This window comes from Chlorocebus sabaeus, chromosome 5 (assembly GCF_047675955.1).
Source record: "Chlorocebus sabaeus isolate Y175 chromosome 5, mChlSab1.0.hap1, whole genome shotgun sequence".
Classification (NCBI taxonomy): domain Eukaryota; kingdom Metazoa; phylum Chordata; class Mammalia; order Primates; family Cercopithecidae; genus Chlorocebus; species Chlorocebus sabaeus.
In genome coordinates, this window is record NC_132908.1 from 5,590,153 (window position 1) to 5,606,743 (window position 16,591).

At 45.4% G+C, this 16,591-nt stretch overlaps 1 protein-coding gene across 3 annotated transcripts in view; it reads left to right on the top strand.

Annotated features, from left to right (window-relative positions):
* RBFOX1 (RNA binding fox-1 homolog 1) overlaps nt 1–16,591 on the top strand; it is a 2,485,439-nt gene that overhangs the window by 361,699 nt on the left and 2,107,149 nt on the right. For all 3 annotated transcript variants that reach the window (XM_073015143.1, XM_073015144.1, XM_037989528.2), the window contains exon 3: nt 14,631–14,690. In XM_073015143.1, the coding sequence (XP_072871244.1) occupies nt 14,631–14,690 (60 nt within the window). The remainder of the gene's footprint in view (nt 1–14,630; nt 14,691–16,591) is intronic.

Genomic DNA, 16,591 nt, shown 5'->3' on the forward strand with positions numbered 1-16,591 from the left:
CTAAGGAAACCCTGGGCAGATTGGATAAAAAGCCCTTGTCAGACATCCTAATTTTAGTGTTCTCCCTTGTGATTACATTCAGGAAGTATTTATTTAACACTTCACTTGTTTTGCCATTCTCCCCGACTTCATTTTGCAAGAGCTTCGGTAATAATCCGTGTCTCCTTCAGCAGCTCCCCTGCTCTTCTCGTCCTTGGGAAAACTGGAGTGCTGCGTTCAGCATCTTGAGCCAGAAATATGTCCGAGTTTCATCTTGCATCACTAATGCCCTCCTTTATCACCAAGCCGCATCTCCCAGCGTTTTTGCCAAGACTTCTTGATGTTCCGTCTTCCCTTGTCTCATTACGTCTATTTCTGACACCATTGCCCACTTGCAAATGGACATTTTTCATGCTGTGCGTTCCCTCACAAGGGCACAGAGACCAAGGGTAGTTTCTCTCCCAGGCTGGCTTTTATCCCCTTCCAGCTTCTGTTTTTGGAACTCTTCCCTTGCATGGCAGCACAGGCAGGTGGGTCATTCTCTCCTGAGTGTGGTTACCCTCAGGTGTTTGAGGCTGTCCCTGTGAGACAGATGGGAGAGGAGGACTGGGTATTGTTAATCAATCCCCACTCACTTTAGATGGAAGTTCTCATTGCACTGGGACTGCAGTGCTGTTACTGCTTGGGCCTGTTTCTTGATTCAGTGAATTGGTAACTCTATTAGACATTCCTGATACAGACCCTATTAATTTTAATGGCTTTTGAGATGAATGGAGACGAAAGCCGCTTTTGATTGTATGGATGTGTGCAGAAATCTGTGGTTTATATATTTATTTTTATTTGAAAAAAATACAGTCAAAGCACAAAAGGAGGGATAGAAGTCTGGGTCTGCTGGGAATTTTTTGGAGGTCTTTTGTAAAAAATAAAGGCAGCATCCACATAACATAAAATTAACCATTTTGGAGCGAACAATTCAGTGACATTTAATACGTTCACAGTGTTGTACAGCCATCACCTCTATCTCATTCCAAAACACTTTAATCTCCCCAGAATAAAACCCTGTATCCCTTGAGGAGTTACTCCCCATCCTGTCCTCCCTCCAGTCCCCGGAAATCACTAATCTGTTTTCTGTCTCTACAGGGTTGCCTTTTCTGGATATTTCACATCAATGAAATCATGCCATGTATGGTGTTGGTACCTGAATGCTTTTGGTTAGCATAATGTTTTCAATGTTCATCCTTTTGTCGAATGACTCAGTCCTTCTTTCCTTTTTTAAGGCTGAATGATATTCTATTGTATGACTGGGCCATGTTTTATTGATCTGTTCATCCAGTGATGGACATCTGGAGTGTTTCCCGCTTTGGGCTCTCTTGGGATTTTTAAACTTGTAGACATGGGCAGTGGGCCGGATTCATGGTTGCCCTTGGCCCCTAGCTGTTAGTTTCCTGTGAGTATCCTGTGTGTTCACTGACTGACCTCTGTGGAGAGTGCAGCTAGGTGTGTATGAGCTTCTGTGGCTTGTGAGACTATGGGATATCCTGATGAAAGGGCTGACAAGGCCCCTTATAGATACCCTGCCACATTGTGGGGTGACCCTGACTCCCCCAAAGCCATTCGCCTCTAGGACCACTGCAGCATTTATGCAGGGTGCAGACCTGGGTTCTCCATCTAACCATATGTGGCCATCACCTGGGTGGATTCAAGAACTGCAGAGCCTTGGGTGTCACTGCTGGAGATTCTGACCTGATTTGTGTGAGGTAGAACAAAATTCTTGGCATTTTGTGTGTGTGTGTGTGTGTGCGTGTGCGTGTGTGTGCGTGTATGTGCGTGTGTGTGCGTGTGTGTGTGCGTGCGTGTGCACTCTAGTGGGTCGAATAGTGGCTCCCAAAAGATATGCCGAAGTTCTGACCCCTGGAACCTGTGAATATGATCTTATGTGGAAACAGGGTCTTTACAGATGGAATTAATTTAGGGATGTCACGATGAGATTATCCTCCCCGGAATCCAACGACTGGTGTCTTTAAAAAAGACGGAAAGGGAGAAGACACAGTGACGTGCAGAGAAGAAGGCCGTTTAGAGACAGAGGCGGAGATGGGACCGATGCTTCTACAAGCCAAGGCACCTTGAGAATCTCTGTGGCCAGTAGAGGTTGGGGGAGACACATAGCATAAGTTTTCCCACAGAACTTCTAGAAGGAACCAGCCCTGCCCACACCTTGGTTTCAGACTTCGGGCCTTCAGAACTGTGAGAGAATACATTTCGCTTATTTTAGGCCACCCAGTTGGCGGCAATTGTGTGACGGCAGCCACAGGGAACTAATGTACGTGTTTTTAAAGCTCCCTGGGTGATTATCATATAAAGCCAAATTTGGAGACCACTGGCTTTGACTGTGCCAGAACTCATGCTAAGAGCTTTATATATGTTATTTCATTTACTCCTGACTCAAGTAGCTAGTTTTACTATTGCTGTTATTATCCCTAATTTTATTTATTCATTCATTCATTAGAGACAGGTTTCACTGTCGCCCAGGCTGGAGTACAGTGGCATGATTGTAATTCTCTGCAGCCTTAACCTCCTGGGCTCAAGCAATCCCTCCACTGCAGTTCCTAAGTAGCTGGGAATACAAGCATGTGCTACCACAGTCATCTAATTAATTTTCTCCCCCTATAGAGAGGGGAACTTGCTGTATTGCACAGGCTGGTCTTGAACTCGTGGCCTCAGTGATCTCCCACCTCTACTTTCTAAAGTGCTGGAATTACGGGCGTAAGCCACCATGGCCGGCCCCCATTACCCCCAATTTTACAGATGAGAAGAGCGAGGAGCTGAGGTAGCATTGACAAGGTTTGAGCCAGGACAGTTTCCTTGAAATGCTGACACTCTTAGCTTCTCTGTCCTACTGACAGGCACTTAGCAGTTTCTTAAACGCTATTGGCTGAATTGTGTTGTCATTGAAACTTCCTGTGCTGCCCGGATGCCCTTCCCAGAGCAAATCCTGAAAAGAAGGCAAGTAGAACAAAACCTAGGTCTCAGTCCCAGAGGGAGCCAGGGCAGAAAGCTCTGAAAATGGATATGGCCCATTGGTTACACACCTGAAATTGACATGACCAAGATGCTTGAGGATAAGATGTTGTTCAAAAGTGAGCAACCCATCGAATGGGAGAGCATATTTGCAAATTGCTTATCTGTAAGAGACTTATATCTAGAATATGTAAAATTCAACAGTACAAACACAACTCAATTAAAAAATGGGCAAAGTATCTTAACAGACATTCCTCCAAAGAAGATACACAAATGGCCAGTCATCACATGAAAAGATGCTTGACAACGTTAGTCATTGGGAAAATGCAAGTCAAAACCACAGAGAGATACCACTGTACATGCATTAGAATGGCTAGAACCTAAAAGTCAGATAATCGGGACTGGTTGCAGTGGCTCACGCCCATAATCCCAGTACTTTGGGAGGCCAAGGTGGGTAGATCACCTGAGGTCAGGTGTTTGAGACAAGCCTGGCCAACATGGTGAAACCCCTTCTCTACTAAAAATACAAAAATCAGCCGGGCCTGGTGGCAGGTGCCTGTAATCCCAGCTAATCTGCAGGCTGAGGCAGGAGAATCACTAGAACCTGGGAGGCAGAGGTTGCAGTGAGCCGAGACCACGCCACTGCACTCCAGCCTGGGTGACAGAGCGAGACTCCGTCTCAAATAAATCAGATAATCCCAAGTATTGATGAGAATATGGAGGGATCTGAGCCCTCCTAAACAGCTGTCACTTGAGAAAACAGCCTGAGAGTTCCTCAAATATTAAGCAAAGAGTTGTGGTATGAGCCAGCAATTCTACTTCCAGGTACGTACCCCAGAGAAGTACCAACCTATGTCCACATAAAAACGTGTATGGGAATGTTCACAGTAACATCATTTATAATAGCCAAAAAGTGACAGTTACCTAAATGTCCACCAGCAGATTCGTGGAAAAACAAAAGGTGGTCTGTCTATGCAATAGAATATTTTCAGCCATACACAAGGCATGCAGCACTGATGCCTGCTGTAACTTGTTTGAACCTTGGGAATATGATGCTGAGTGAAAGAAACCAGGCACAAAAGGCCATAGGTTGCATGAGTCCTTTTATATCAAAGTCCAGCACAAATAAATCCATGGAGAAGAAAGTAGATTGGTGATTGCTTGGGACTGTGGGAATGGGGAGATGGAGGATGGAGGTGATGGAGTTTCATGGTGATGAAAACGTTCTAAAAATTCATTGATGGTCACGCCCAACTGTGAACATACTAAAACCCATTGAATTGTACATTTGAAATGGAAGAATTGCTAGGTGAATTAGCTCAATAAAGCTTGAAAAAAAAAAGACTGAGAATTGTGGCACAGAGGCTGAGTTCCCTTCCTGCTTCTGACATAGTCAGCTGTGGGGTCATGTATTGAAGCACATGGTAAATGCTCAGTTAAGTAGCATTCTGCTTTTTTTTTTTCTTTCTAGTTTTATAGCCCCCGAAATCCAGGCACTTCGTCCTCAGTGGCATCAGTGTTGACTTTGTCAGACGTGGGCTGTTTTGTGTCTCCATGACCAAGTTACATGTTTAAGGGCAACAGTCCTCAGCACGTCCCCGTGTGAGCAATGGACACCACTTTGCAGACTTAGAGGGCTGGGAGGGCACTGAACTGGGAGAGGCAAGAACTACTTTTTACCCAACGATGATTGCTCTGGCTATCGAGAATAGACTGAGGGGGAGAAAATGGAGTCAAGCAGGTTTTTTTTGGAAGCCACTGCAACAAAAGTGATGTGAGTTTAGGCATTAGCATTAGAGATGCCCACATGAGACAGGATTTTGCAGGTGGAGGTGTTTTACAGGTTGGGAGGTACAATTGGGTGGTTAATTGGATGCACAGTTGAGAATACAGGGCTGGCTTTTGCAGAAACAAGAGTCGAGGATAGTTTTGGGCTGCCCGGATGTCATGGCCTCCTAGGGGCAGTTGGTTAATCTTCTGGATGTCGCTGAAAAACTTCACAGAGAGGGCATCCATCAGGGATGGCAGGGCCAAGGCAGTGGGTTTGGAGTGGGGTAGGGAGAAACCGTCTCCTTATGGGAGATGTTGTAAAGATGGGTTTCCCCAGTCTGCTGGGTCCAGGACCCACTGTAAGAAGCTCTTGGCACCCATCTGCACTTGGCCACATCCCTGGTGGGTTTGTGGGGCGGTGGTGGAGGGAACATGAGTGTACCGAGGCAATGTCTCTGTTCCCTTGCATGGTTTGTACAAGGAAGTATGGTGTGTGCTGGGGTCAATTGCCTGAGGCTCAGGTGTCCCAGCATTCAACTTGGATGTGCTGCTTTTAAGTTGGCCAACCTTGGGCAAGTCACTTGCCCTCTCTGAATCCTATCTGCTCATCCAAAAATGAGGATGAGGGTTCTCTTTCTAGAAACACATAACGTTATTATGTCCATCTTCCAGAGGAAGAAACTCAGAGGATAGAAGGTAAGTATCTTGTCCGAGGCCATACAGCTCATTCATGGATCAAAGGCGATTTGGGCTCCAGAGCCTGTTTAACCCCCACACTATCCTACGTGTTGATGAAGGATCCCTACATGAAAGTGGCTAGTTCTAGGCCAGTTCTCCAGGATGTATAACCTTTGGTGAAGTCCATAATGGACTGGGTTGAAGGATTCTGTAAGGTTACCTGGCCCTCGTTTTAAGTAATTTAACAAGTGTAGAGTCTGAAGCTCAGAGAGGTGAAGTCACTTTCCCAGAACTCAAACAGCCATCCAGCCAGACTCCTCACTTGACCCCAGCTCTAAGTGACCCCCAGTGCAGCTCTCCTGCCACTCGGCTGCCTTGGCCTGCAGAATGTTGTCTTGCTGGAACCTGTGAATCTTGTCTGTCCCAAACTCACACCTGGGGCCACTGGGCCATGGTACCAGGGTCTCCCCTGTCACTGCCCTGACTGACGTGAGACTGGGTTTTCCATTGCTGCCTCTTGACGCCTTAGACAACAGCCTTGCGTTTCAGAGGAGTCTGCATGTTACAAAAAAAAAAAAGGCAGCAGGTGTTATTTGGGCTAAATTGACCTTGAAATTGATTTCTTTATTTTATGACTTACTGAGAGGAGATTAATACTTTTTTTTTTCCTGCAGTCTGAAACAATTTACATGGTAATAGAAGGCATAGTCAGTCAAATAAATTGCTGGAAGTGGTAGTGTTCCAAAGAGGGGGAAAAAAAACGGAACTCACTTGCATTGATTTTTTTGCCCTGGGGAGAAGCAGAGATTTTAACATCTGGGAATAGGGAGGTAAATTTTATCTCTCATTTTAAAAGCAGAGGACTGAAGAGCTTCATCTGACATTTACACAGAATTTTCTAAGTTGGGGGAAATGAGGGCAGCCTGAGTTGCTTGCTGAAGGTTAACTGGCATTTGCTACGAAGTGCTGGGGGTGGTTTGATTCGGGATGGGCAGGGGAGGCCTGGGTATCATTACGATGGGCCTAGAAGTTGGCTGCATGCTCTTGGCTGCCTTGCTGTGATTCGGGGCTTGGTGGAGGAATGCGGTGGTGGTAGCGGACTGGCTGTCAAAGACTCGAACCCAGGCCTGCGTGGGGCACTGAGGAACTATATGGGTAGAGGCCATGCTTCCAGCTTTCTAGGCATTGCCTTGTTGTCACCCTACCTCAGGATGGGGTTTAGTGTTCGCAGATGCTTCAGCTCACACAGATCGGTGGGATTTGCCAGTTTCCCAGGAGCGTTGGGTTGCAATCCGAGAGTGCATCTACCTTAGTGGTAAAATGCAGTGATTGATTAGTACTGCCTGCCCTGGGAACAGGAGGGGAACTGGTGGCTTGCATGCTATTTATATTTCCTGGTAAAATCCGTTAAGGTGTTACCCCAATGCCAGCTTTACTGTGTTCCAACCACATTGAAAGGACTCCTGTCCTCCAAACAGACCCCAAATTCCTTTATCATGTGATAGAAGCTAATTTTTTTTTTTTTTTTCCAGAAAATGTCAAGAAATGAAGCCTTACCCAAAGGGTTCTTGCCAATGTTGTCATGTGTTTTTCCCTTATTTTCTTTTAAAAATCAAATAAGTTTCAGGTAGCATAAAAAAAATTTTCCTCAATAATATATGCCCAGTGTACAAAATTCAAGGGTCAGGGTCAGCAAAATAGAATGAGTTTTCCTCCTACCACATCCTTCTCCTTCTCCAAAATGAACCTTTTTTTTTTTTTTTTTTTTTTTTTTTTTTTTTTGAGACGGAGTTTATCTTTTATTACCCAAGCTGGAGTGCAATGGCACGATTTCGGCTCACTGCTATCTCCGCCTCCTGGGTTCATGTGATTCTCCTGCCTCAGCCTCCCTAGCTCCCTAGTAGCTGGGACTACAGACACCCACCACTGTGCCTGGTTAATTTTGTATTTTTAGTAGAGATGGGGTTTCACCATGTTGGCCAGGCTGGTGTTGAATTCCTGACCTTAGGTGATCTGCCTGCCTCCGCCTCCCAAAGTGCTGGGATTACAGGCGTGAGTCTCCACGCCTGACCCAAAATGAGCCTTTTAAAAAATACCATTTTCTTTTCTGTCTTCTGAAGATTTCAATGCATATACTAGAAATGCCTATATTCTTCAAACAACAGATGCAGAGTACTATACATACCACTGTGCATTTTACTGTTTTCTCCCTGTCATTCCATATAAAGCTACCTCGTTATCTTAACTGACAGTGTCTGGATTCACTATAACTTATTTACCTGGCTTCTGAATAATGGAATTTATGTTGTTCCCAGTATTTTGTAATTACAAAAAGGCCTTCCATGAATATCCTTGGCACAGGTCATGTTGCACTCATGCAGACGTTTAAACAGCAGGCACTTGAGAAATGGAATCCCTAGTCCAAATAGTATCAACTTTTAAAATGTTGACCAATGTATAATTTCACTATGTATAAAGAATACATGTTGCCCGATAGTCTTATAATTTCCATGCTTTATTCAGATTTCGTCTTTGTCAATCTCAGTAAACAAATAATATATTGCCTTATTTGCATTTCTTTTATTATGAGTGAAGTTTTAATTACGAGGATTATGGGGATTTCTTAATGTGCATAAGAGGTATTTGCATGACTGTCTTGTGAAATCGTCTGTATATTTCCTTTGCTTGTTTTTTTCCTTTGACTTCCTTTGGTGTTTTTCTTATTGATTGGGGGGAAGCTCTTTATAAATGATGCTACCCCTTTGTTCGTGGGTTTTAATTTTCTCAGATTGCCCTTTGTCTTCTACTTTGTTTACGGTATTTTTTTCATGCATGCAATTTTATGTACGCAGAATTTTGAATCTTTTAAGGCTTTTGGTTTGGGGGTTATAATTAGAAAGATCTTCACTACCACTCTGAGATTACAAAAATCTTTTTTTTTTTTTTGAGATGGATTCTTGCTTCATTGTCCGGGCTGGAGTGCAGTGACGCGATCTCGGCTCACTGCACCCTCCACCTCCTGGATTCAGGCAATTCTCCTGCCTCAGCCTCCCCAGTAGCTGGGATTACAGACTCCCACCACGACGCCTGGCTAATTTTTTGGTTTTAGTAGAGATGGGGTTTCACCATGTTGGCAAGGCTACAAAATCTATTTGATTATGCTATGTCCTCTGGTTGGACCATACATTAAGGAGTTATTTTGATGTTTTGCCTCCAAGAAGGAAGTCTCGGAGGTGTGGTGGAAATGTGTGTGGTCTGTATTCATCCAACAGCAGTGATCTGGCCTTATAGGCGCCTCAACCTGCTTGCTTTCTCTTGGCATCCAGACTTCCCAAGGAGATATGTCATAGCCCTGGGGTCAGAACACTTTAAGGTTCAGTGGCTTGGTAGACCTTTAGAGCTGTCAGAGGTGTGGGGACCAGAGCAACTCCATCTTGAATAGGAGCTGGATAAAATGAGACTGAGACCTACTGAGCTGCGTTCCCAGATGGTTAAGGCATTCTAAGTCACAGGATGAGATAGGAAGTCAGCACCAAATACAGGTCATAAAGACCTTACTGATAAAACAATAGCAAAGACTTGGAACCAACTCGAATATCCATCAATGATAGATTGGATAAAGAAAATGTGGCACATATACACCATGGGATACTATGCAGCCCTAAAAAAGGATGAGTTCATGTCCTTTGCAGGGACATGGATGAAGCTGGAAACCATCATTCTTAGCAAAGTAACACAGGACCAGAAAACCAAACATTGCATGTTCTTACTCATATGTGGGAGTTGAACAATGAGAACACATGGACACAGGGAGGGGACCATCACACACTGGGGCCTGTCAGGGAGTGGGAGGCTAAGGGAGGGATAGCATTAGGAGAAATGTCTAATGTAGATGACATGTTGATGGGTGTAGCAAACCACCATGAAACGTGTATACCTGTGCAACAAGCCTGCACGTTCCACACATGTATCCCAGAACTTAAAGCATAATTAAAAAAAAAAGAAAAACAGCTTTCTGATAAAACAGGTTGCAGTAAAGGAGCTGACCAGAACCCACCAAAACCAAGATGGCCACTAGAGTGACCTCTGTTCATCCTCACTGCTACACTCCCAGCAGCGGCATGACAGATTACAAATGCCATGGCAAGGTCAGGAAGTTACCATATATGGTCTGAAAAGAGGAGGCATGAATAATCCATCCCTTGTTTAGCATATCATCAAGAAATAACCATAAAAATGGGCAACCAGCAGCCCTGGGGACTGCTCTGTGGAGTGGCCATTCTTTCATTCCTTTACTTTCCTAACAAATTTGCTTTTGCTTTGCACTGTGCTTCTGCCCATTGTTCACGAGGCTTTGGTCAGCCATGGCCTTGGCTTGGAGCTTTCCACAATGTTGATCCATGTAGGTTTTACTGGCGCCATCATTGAGAACCCATCATGCACCCAGAACCCCACCCCTGACCCCAAACCCTCTGTCCATTGCTCGGGAAGCCTTGATTGGCCATGGTCTTGGCCTTCTGTTAACCTATAGGATGGAGTGTTTATTTTTTTCTACCTCCTACATCTTTATTCTGTATGACTATGCCTACAAAGATCGACACATCTGGATGTGGCTATTTATAGGTAGGCACTTAAACACTCACGGGATTACATGAATATGTCTATGAGCCCTGAAAATCTGAGACAGAGGTCTCAGTTAATTTAGAAAGTTTTTTTTTCCAAGGTTGAGGACTCGGGCCTGTGACACAGCCTCAGGAGGTCCTGAGAATGTCTGCCCCAGGTCAGAGCACAGTTTGATTTTATGCATTTTAGGGATACTGAGACATCAGTTAACATATGCAAGGTGAACATTGGTTTGGTCTGGAAAGGCAAGAGAACTTGAAGCAAAGGCAGGAAGATGGGAAGATACCAGGTCAGAAGTAGATAAGAGACAAATGGTTACATTCTTTTGAGTTTCTGAATAGCCTCTCCAAAGGAGACAATCAGATAGATATGCATTTATCGCAGTGAGCAGAGGGCTGACTTTGAATACAGTAGGAGGCAGGTTGGCTCTAAGCAGTTCCCAGCTTGACTTTTCCCTTTAGCTTAGTGATTTGGGAGCCCCCGAGATTTATTTTCCTTTTACATGTCTATGTAAGTATATACACAAAAAAGTGTGGCTGAACACGGTGTCTCCTGTCTGTAATCCCAGCACTTTGAGAGGTCGAGGCAGGTGGATCCCTTGAAGTCAGTAGTTGGAGTCTAGCGTGGCCAGCATGGTAAAACCCCATCTCTATTAAAAATACAAAAAAATTAGCCAGGCGTGGTGGCAGGCACCTGTAATCCCAGCTGCTCGGGAGGCTGAAGCAGGAGAATTATTTGAACCTGGTAGGTGGAGGTTGCAGTCAGCCGAGATCGTACCACTGCACTCCAGCCTGGGTGTCAGAGCGAGACTCCATCTCAAAAAAAACCACAAAAGACAAATATATGTGTTTACCCAAAGACATTTCCAATCAGCAAGAGACTCTTTAAAGGCAGTAGTTATGCAAAGAATATCACCTTTTAATGCCACCTCTGGGAGCTGACACCAGCCCATGACAAATCTGGAGAGGATGATGTTTGATGGCCCATCTGGGATCTCTGCTTGGGTCATTGTCTTAACTGGCTAAATCCTTGCTGCTGGGGATTCATGTCCCAGCTTTTGAAAGCTGTAAACTGAGGCGCAAGAGGGCATACATTTCCAGGGAAGACTACTAGACTTCTAACAAGTGGGTGGAAGATGAGAGAGCAGAACTTGGAGGGAAGAGAAGAGTGGCATTCGGCGACCAGAGTGACAGCTAGCTCGGGCTCCTGGTTTGGGATCTGAGAAGGTTTGCAGATCCGATCAATCTTCTCTGCCCTCCTCGTGCATTTTCATCAGGATGGATCAGGCCAGCTCAAATGATACAGAGGCTTATCGTAAGGATTCAGGGAAAAGACCAGGGTTTTCTGAAAACCAGAACAGTGTCAGACAGCCACTACCTCCCTCGCTACATCTCTTGGCTCTCTTTCCCCAAGTCAGTCAGACTCAGAATGTTAATATGTGCTTGTCTCTGTTTTTAAGGTAAAGAGGGAAATAGGGACAACGGGATTGGGTGTAGAGTTGGCTTCTTTGTTCAGATAACACAGGGACTGTGTTAAGAAGGAGGGTGCCAATCTAGGGTTACGGTGCATGCCCAGTTCCAGGGTATGGAGAGGTATAAAAGAGTCAGGAAGGGCAGAAAAAGTCTCTCGACAAGAGTAGATTGAGTTGGTACCAATTGAGTTGGTACTGTCTTCTCTTTCCTAGAAGTGAAGGCTTCCTGTGCTGCTTCTGATTAAAATGACATGGAAGTATGGCACAATGAGAGACAGTCAGCTAAAGAGGACACAGGCCTCTGGGACTTCAGCCTCAGGGATGTGGAGAGGGAAAGCCCCTAGCTAGGGGGCGTGGCCTGGGAAGTGAGGGAGGGGCAAAGAGGGGGAAGGCTTTGCAGGGGCAGCTGGATAGGAATTTCATCTGGTAGCTAGGTTCCCAAGTAAGATCATACTTGAGTGTAAGTCCTAAGTTGTCTCTTTCCAGGCTCTGGGATACTGGTTGCCTCGATCCTCTATTCTCTTTTCTCTCAATCAACTTCCCCTGGAAGACTCTTAATTTTGACTCAAACCTAATTTTACCTTCCTAGGGCTGGTGGTTGTTATGGAACCAGTACTGACTTCATGTGCAAGGCCTTGGACTTATGGAGTCCAACACAGTGCTGTGACCATTTCCGTGGGTCTCCGTTTCTGTTCCTGAGAAAGATAGATTGATTCATGCTGCCTGGGGCAGGTGTGTGTCCCTAGAGTGGTTAGAAGTGGGCAAGGTGCTGGGTCACCTGTGAGTCTTAGAGAGAGGCCCCTCTCAAAGAAAGGACCATGCTGTAGATAGGGATCCCAGGGCACTGAATAACACTTGGGTCTTGTCACTGGGTTGAAATCTGCTATTGGGCTTAACTCGTTGATCAAGCACAGTTTTTTCTTGGTCCATCTATAAAGTGAGACTGAAAAGAAAGTGACAAAAGCCAGACATTCTCAGACCAATGGACATTCTCTCAAAGGAAAATTGGCATATCTGGCAGCACAATCACTGCATCAACCACCTCCCCCTTCCCTCCCCATTCAGGCTACTACTTCAGACAGTTGCTGGAAGCAGGGGACACGATTTGTGTTTAAGTTTATTTGTTTGCTTCAGTAAACTGGAGGGTGGATGTGGCGTGAGGACCATTCTCTGTGTCGAGGAAGGAGAGGAACAAACACAATTTTGATTTCTTGGTCACCAGATTTTTCCATGACCAACGTCTACTAGAAACTGCAAAAAGAGAAACAATAAAATATGTGTCTTCTCATTATAAGTTCAGAAGCGATGTACAGAAACAGAAATCCCAGAACTCTGTGGGTGGGTCTGAGTAATTCTTGTGGCTGGTACAGGAAAGAGTAGGTAGCTTCTGTCCCCCTCTGTTTCTTTCTCTTTTGATCTCTCTGTCTATATCTTTGTTTCTCTCTCTTTTTATACACCTCTCCTTCCCCTCCCTCTTCTCTCCTGCTTTCTCTGCACCTCTCCGTCCTTCCCTCTTTCTCTCCCACCCTCTGTCTTTTGAGACAGGGTCTTGCTTGAGACAAACACACCCCTCTCTCTGCCCAGGAAGTTTAAGGGGTGACCCCAGGCCAAAGTCTGCTGACTTTTTTTTTTTTTTGAGCTGGAGTTTTGATCTCATCGCTCAGGCTGGAGTGCAATGGCGGCGGTCTCGGCTCACTGCACCCTGTGCCTCCCAGCTTCAAGCAATTCCTCTGCCTCAGCCTCCTAAGCATCTAGGATTACAGGTGCCTGCCACCACAGCGTGGCTAGTTTTGTATTTTTATTAGAGATGGGGTTTCACCATATTGGCCAGACTTGTCTGGAACACCTGTCCTCAGGTGATCTGCCTGCCTCGACCTTGCTGATTTTTTATTAATGACGATGTAGAGCTTTAGGCATTGCTGACACTTTTGAGGCGGGAGCAGTTCCCCACAGTTGGTGGTGACCAGCCCTAAATATGCTCCTGTGCTGTACCTCATGGGAAGGTGGACGAAGGCCTCAGGAATACTCCAGTGGTGATTCACATCCCCATGTTTGCAGTAGGCGTGCTCCACTGCAGCCCTGCTGAGTGCTGTGTTACCTTGGACGAGTCCCTCAGCCTCTCTGTTGCTTCTTTACCTATAAAACGGGGCTGAGGTTAAGACCTACTTCTTAATACCCTAGTAAGGATCCAGGGTAAAAATGCACAAGAAATACACAGTGGCCAGGTGTGGTGGCTCATGCCTGTAATCCCAGTACTTTGGGAGGCTGAGGCAGGTGGATCACCTGAGGTCAGGAGTTTGAGACAGCCTGGCCAACGTGCTGATTCCCTGTATCTTCTAAAACTACAAAAACTTATCCAGGTGTGGTGGCGGGCACCTGTAGTCCCAGCTACTTGGGAGGTTGAATGACAGAGGGAGACTCTGTCTCAAAAAAGAGTAGCGCACAGCATTGCAGATGCTCCCTAGATGCAAACTGTTGCTGGAGTGGAAGGTGGAAGGTTAGGGACCCCCAGCGTCCTTGGGTTGGGACGAGGAGTCCACACTGAGAAACATCCGGACCAGCGCTGCCTCAGGGGTGTCAGGGGAGTCGAAGATGCAATTTAGCATTTGCTGGTGGCCACATTAAAAAGTAAAAAGAAACGGATGACATTAACTGTAATAATAAATTTCCTTTGAGATAGTCTTAATATATTTACATTTTTAAACATAGCAATATATTTTATTTTTATATATTATTAAATGTCATTCTAACATGTAATCTATATAAAAATATTAATGAAATATTAATATTAATGAGCTATTTTATATTCATTTTCTTCATCATGTCCTGAAAACCCAGTGAGTGTTTTATGTATACAGCCCATTTCAATGAGACTAGCCACAGGGCTCCATAGCCAGATCGGGTAATGGCCACTGCGCAAGGCAACGCGGGTCTCAACCCCTGCAGGGGATGGGCGGAGAGACAGAGGGTACTGTGGCTAAACGTGGCGAGACGTTCTGGGGGTCGTGCTAAACTGGATTACTCCAAGTTAGTTTTTTTCTTCAACCCAGCTTCCCCAACCTTTTTTTCTATTTGTTTGTTTTTTTGCCAGGACTACAAGTCTGAAAATTCAACCCTCCTCCCCGGTGCCAAGAACAGTCTGCAAGACTCCGTAAGTAGAAGCATTTTGCTGAACAGATTAGATTTTGAAACTCCTTTTGCATCCTTTTCAGCCTCTTTGGTCTCGGTCATCAATCACCGGGAATGGTTTTTACCTGAAACTGATCTTGCTGAGAAGTAACTGGATTTGAGGGGAATAAATTTTCCCGATCATGTGCACAGTTTCTATTAGGAAACACCTGGCCCGTGTTCCCAGCCTCTGGTACATGGTGTGAGAGCTGTATTCTGTCCTCTAAAAAGACCAGGTCCACTTGGTGGACAGATGTGGGCACAGTGGTTGGTGACAAGGCTGCAGGTCGGTCCCTCTGCCCCCTGGTGTGAGGGCCCCATGTTGTGGGAGCACGTGAAGAGGTTGACTGTCATTGGGCTGTCTTCCTGGTAAGGACAGGAATGCTCACTGAGTGCCCTGGGGTCCTGCATCATGGCGTTGGGCTTGGAGTCACTGGGGCTCATAACTTGGGACGATGGCAGTGCGTGCATTCCTCATCTGTCACCCGTGCATACAATGACCAGGAAGTTCCCTGCACAGATACTTCTGAAATCGCTCATGCACAGCCTCTCGGCAATGCAATCATGGTGTGGTGCCTTCCTCAAATGTAACCTGTTTGTGTGTTGTTGGTGACCTTGTGATGGCACCTTCAAGGGGCACACAGACTGTGTTGTTTAGTGTTCATCATTATGTATTTCATTTTATGATGATCTTCTCTTTATAGCCATCACTACTGGCTTTCTGTTAATGGCAGTGGTATGAAATTTCCTTCAAACATACTTAAGTTAAAAAACATAAAGTGAGTTGACTCAAAGACAAAAAAAATGGTATGGAAATAACAGAATGGAAATCATAATGTAGGTATGGTGAGATATTGTGATAGTGGTAAGTGAAAGACTGAGAGTAAATTCTTTTATCAAAAGATGTTCATGGCTAGGCACAATGGATCACACCTATAATCCCAGCACTTTGGGAGGCCAAGGTAAGAGGATTCCTTGAAGTCAGGAGTTGGAGACCAGCCAGCCTGGGCAACATCTCTACAAAAAATACACAAATTAGGCCTTGCGTGGTGGCTCACGCCTGTAATCCCAGCACTTTGGGAGGCTGAGGCGGGCTGATCATGAGGTCAGGAGATCGAGTCCATCCCGGCTAAGACAGTGAAACCCTGTCCCTACTAAAAGTACAAAATAATAATAATAATAGTAATAGCCGGGTGTGGTGGTGGGTGCCTATAGTTCCAGCTACTTGGGAAGCTGAGGCAGGAGAATGGTGTCAACCTGGGAGGCAGAGCTTGCAATGAGCCGAGATCGTGCCACCGCACTCCAGCCTGGAAGAGAGTGAGATTCCGTCTCAAAAAAAAAAAAAAAAAATAGGTTAGCTGAGCGTGGTGGTGTGCGCCTGCAGTCTCTGCCACTCAGGAGGCTGAGGTGGGAGGATTGCTTGAGCCCAGGAGGTGGAGGCTGCAGTGAGCCATGATTGTGGCACTGCACTCCAGCCTGGGCAAACAGAGTGAGACCCTGTCTCAAAAACAAAAAAACAAAAAGTCTGCTTGGCCCTGGGCCTTGTCCATGAGTGTGCTCTGTATTTGGAATGTTCCCTCCCCTTTATGCCCTAATCTATGCTGACCCTTGGTCCAAACTGGAATCTCTAAGGGCCCACTGCTAGGTGCTTGTCTCTTCCTCCAAAATGACTTTTCAGGCTGAGTTTTTATAATAAACCTCATTAATGGATCATCTGAAAGTGGTGTTTACCTGCAATGCCAAGAAGAAGAGGAAGAAGAGGAAAGGGATGATGAAAAATGACAACCACACACCCAACTTTCTTATCCCACTTCTCAGTTGACCAAATGTTCGATCTGTGTTGTTTTAACATCCTCTCAATGACTCCATAAGGTAAGTGCTGTT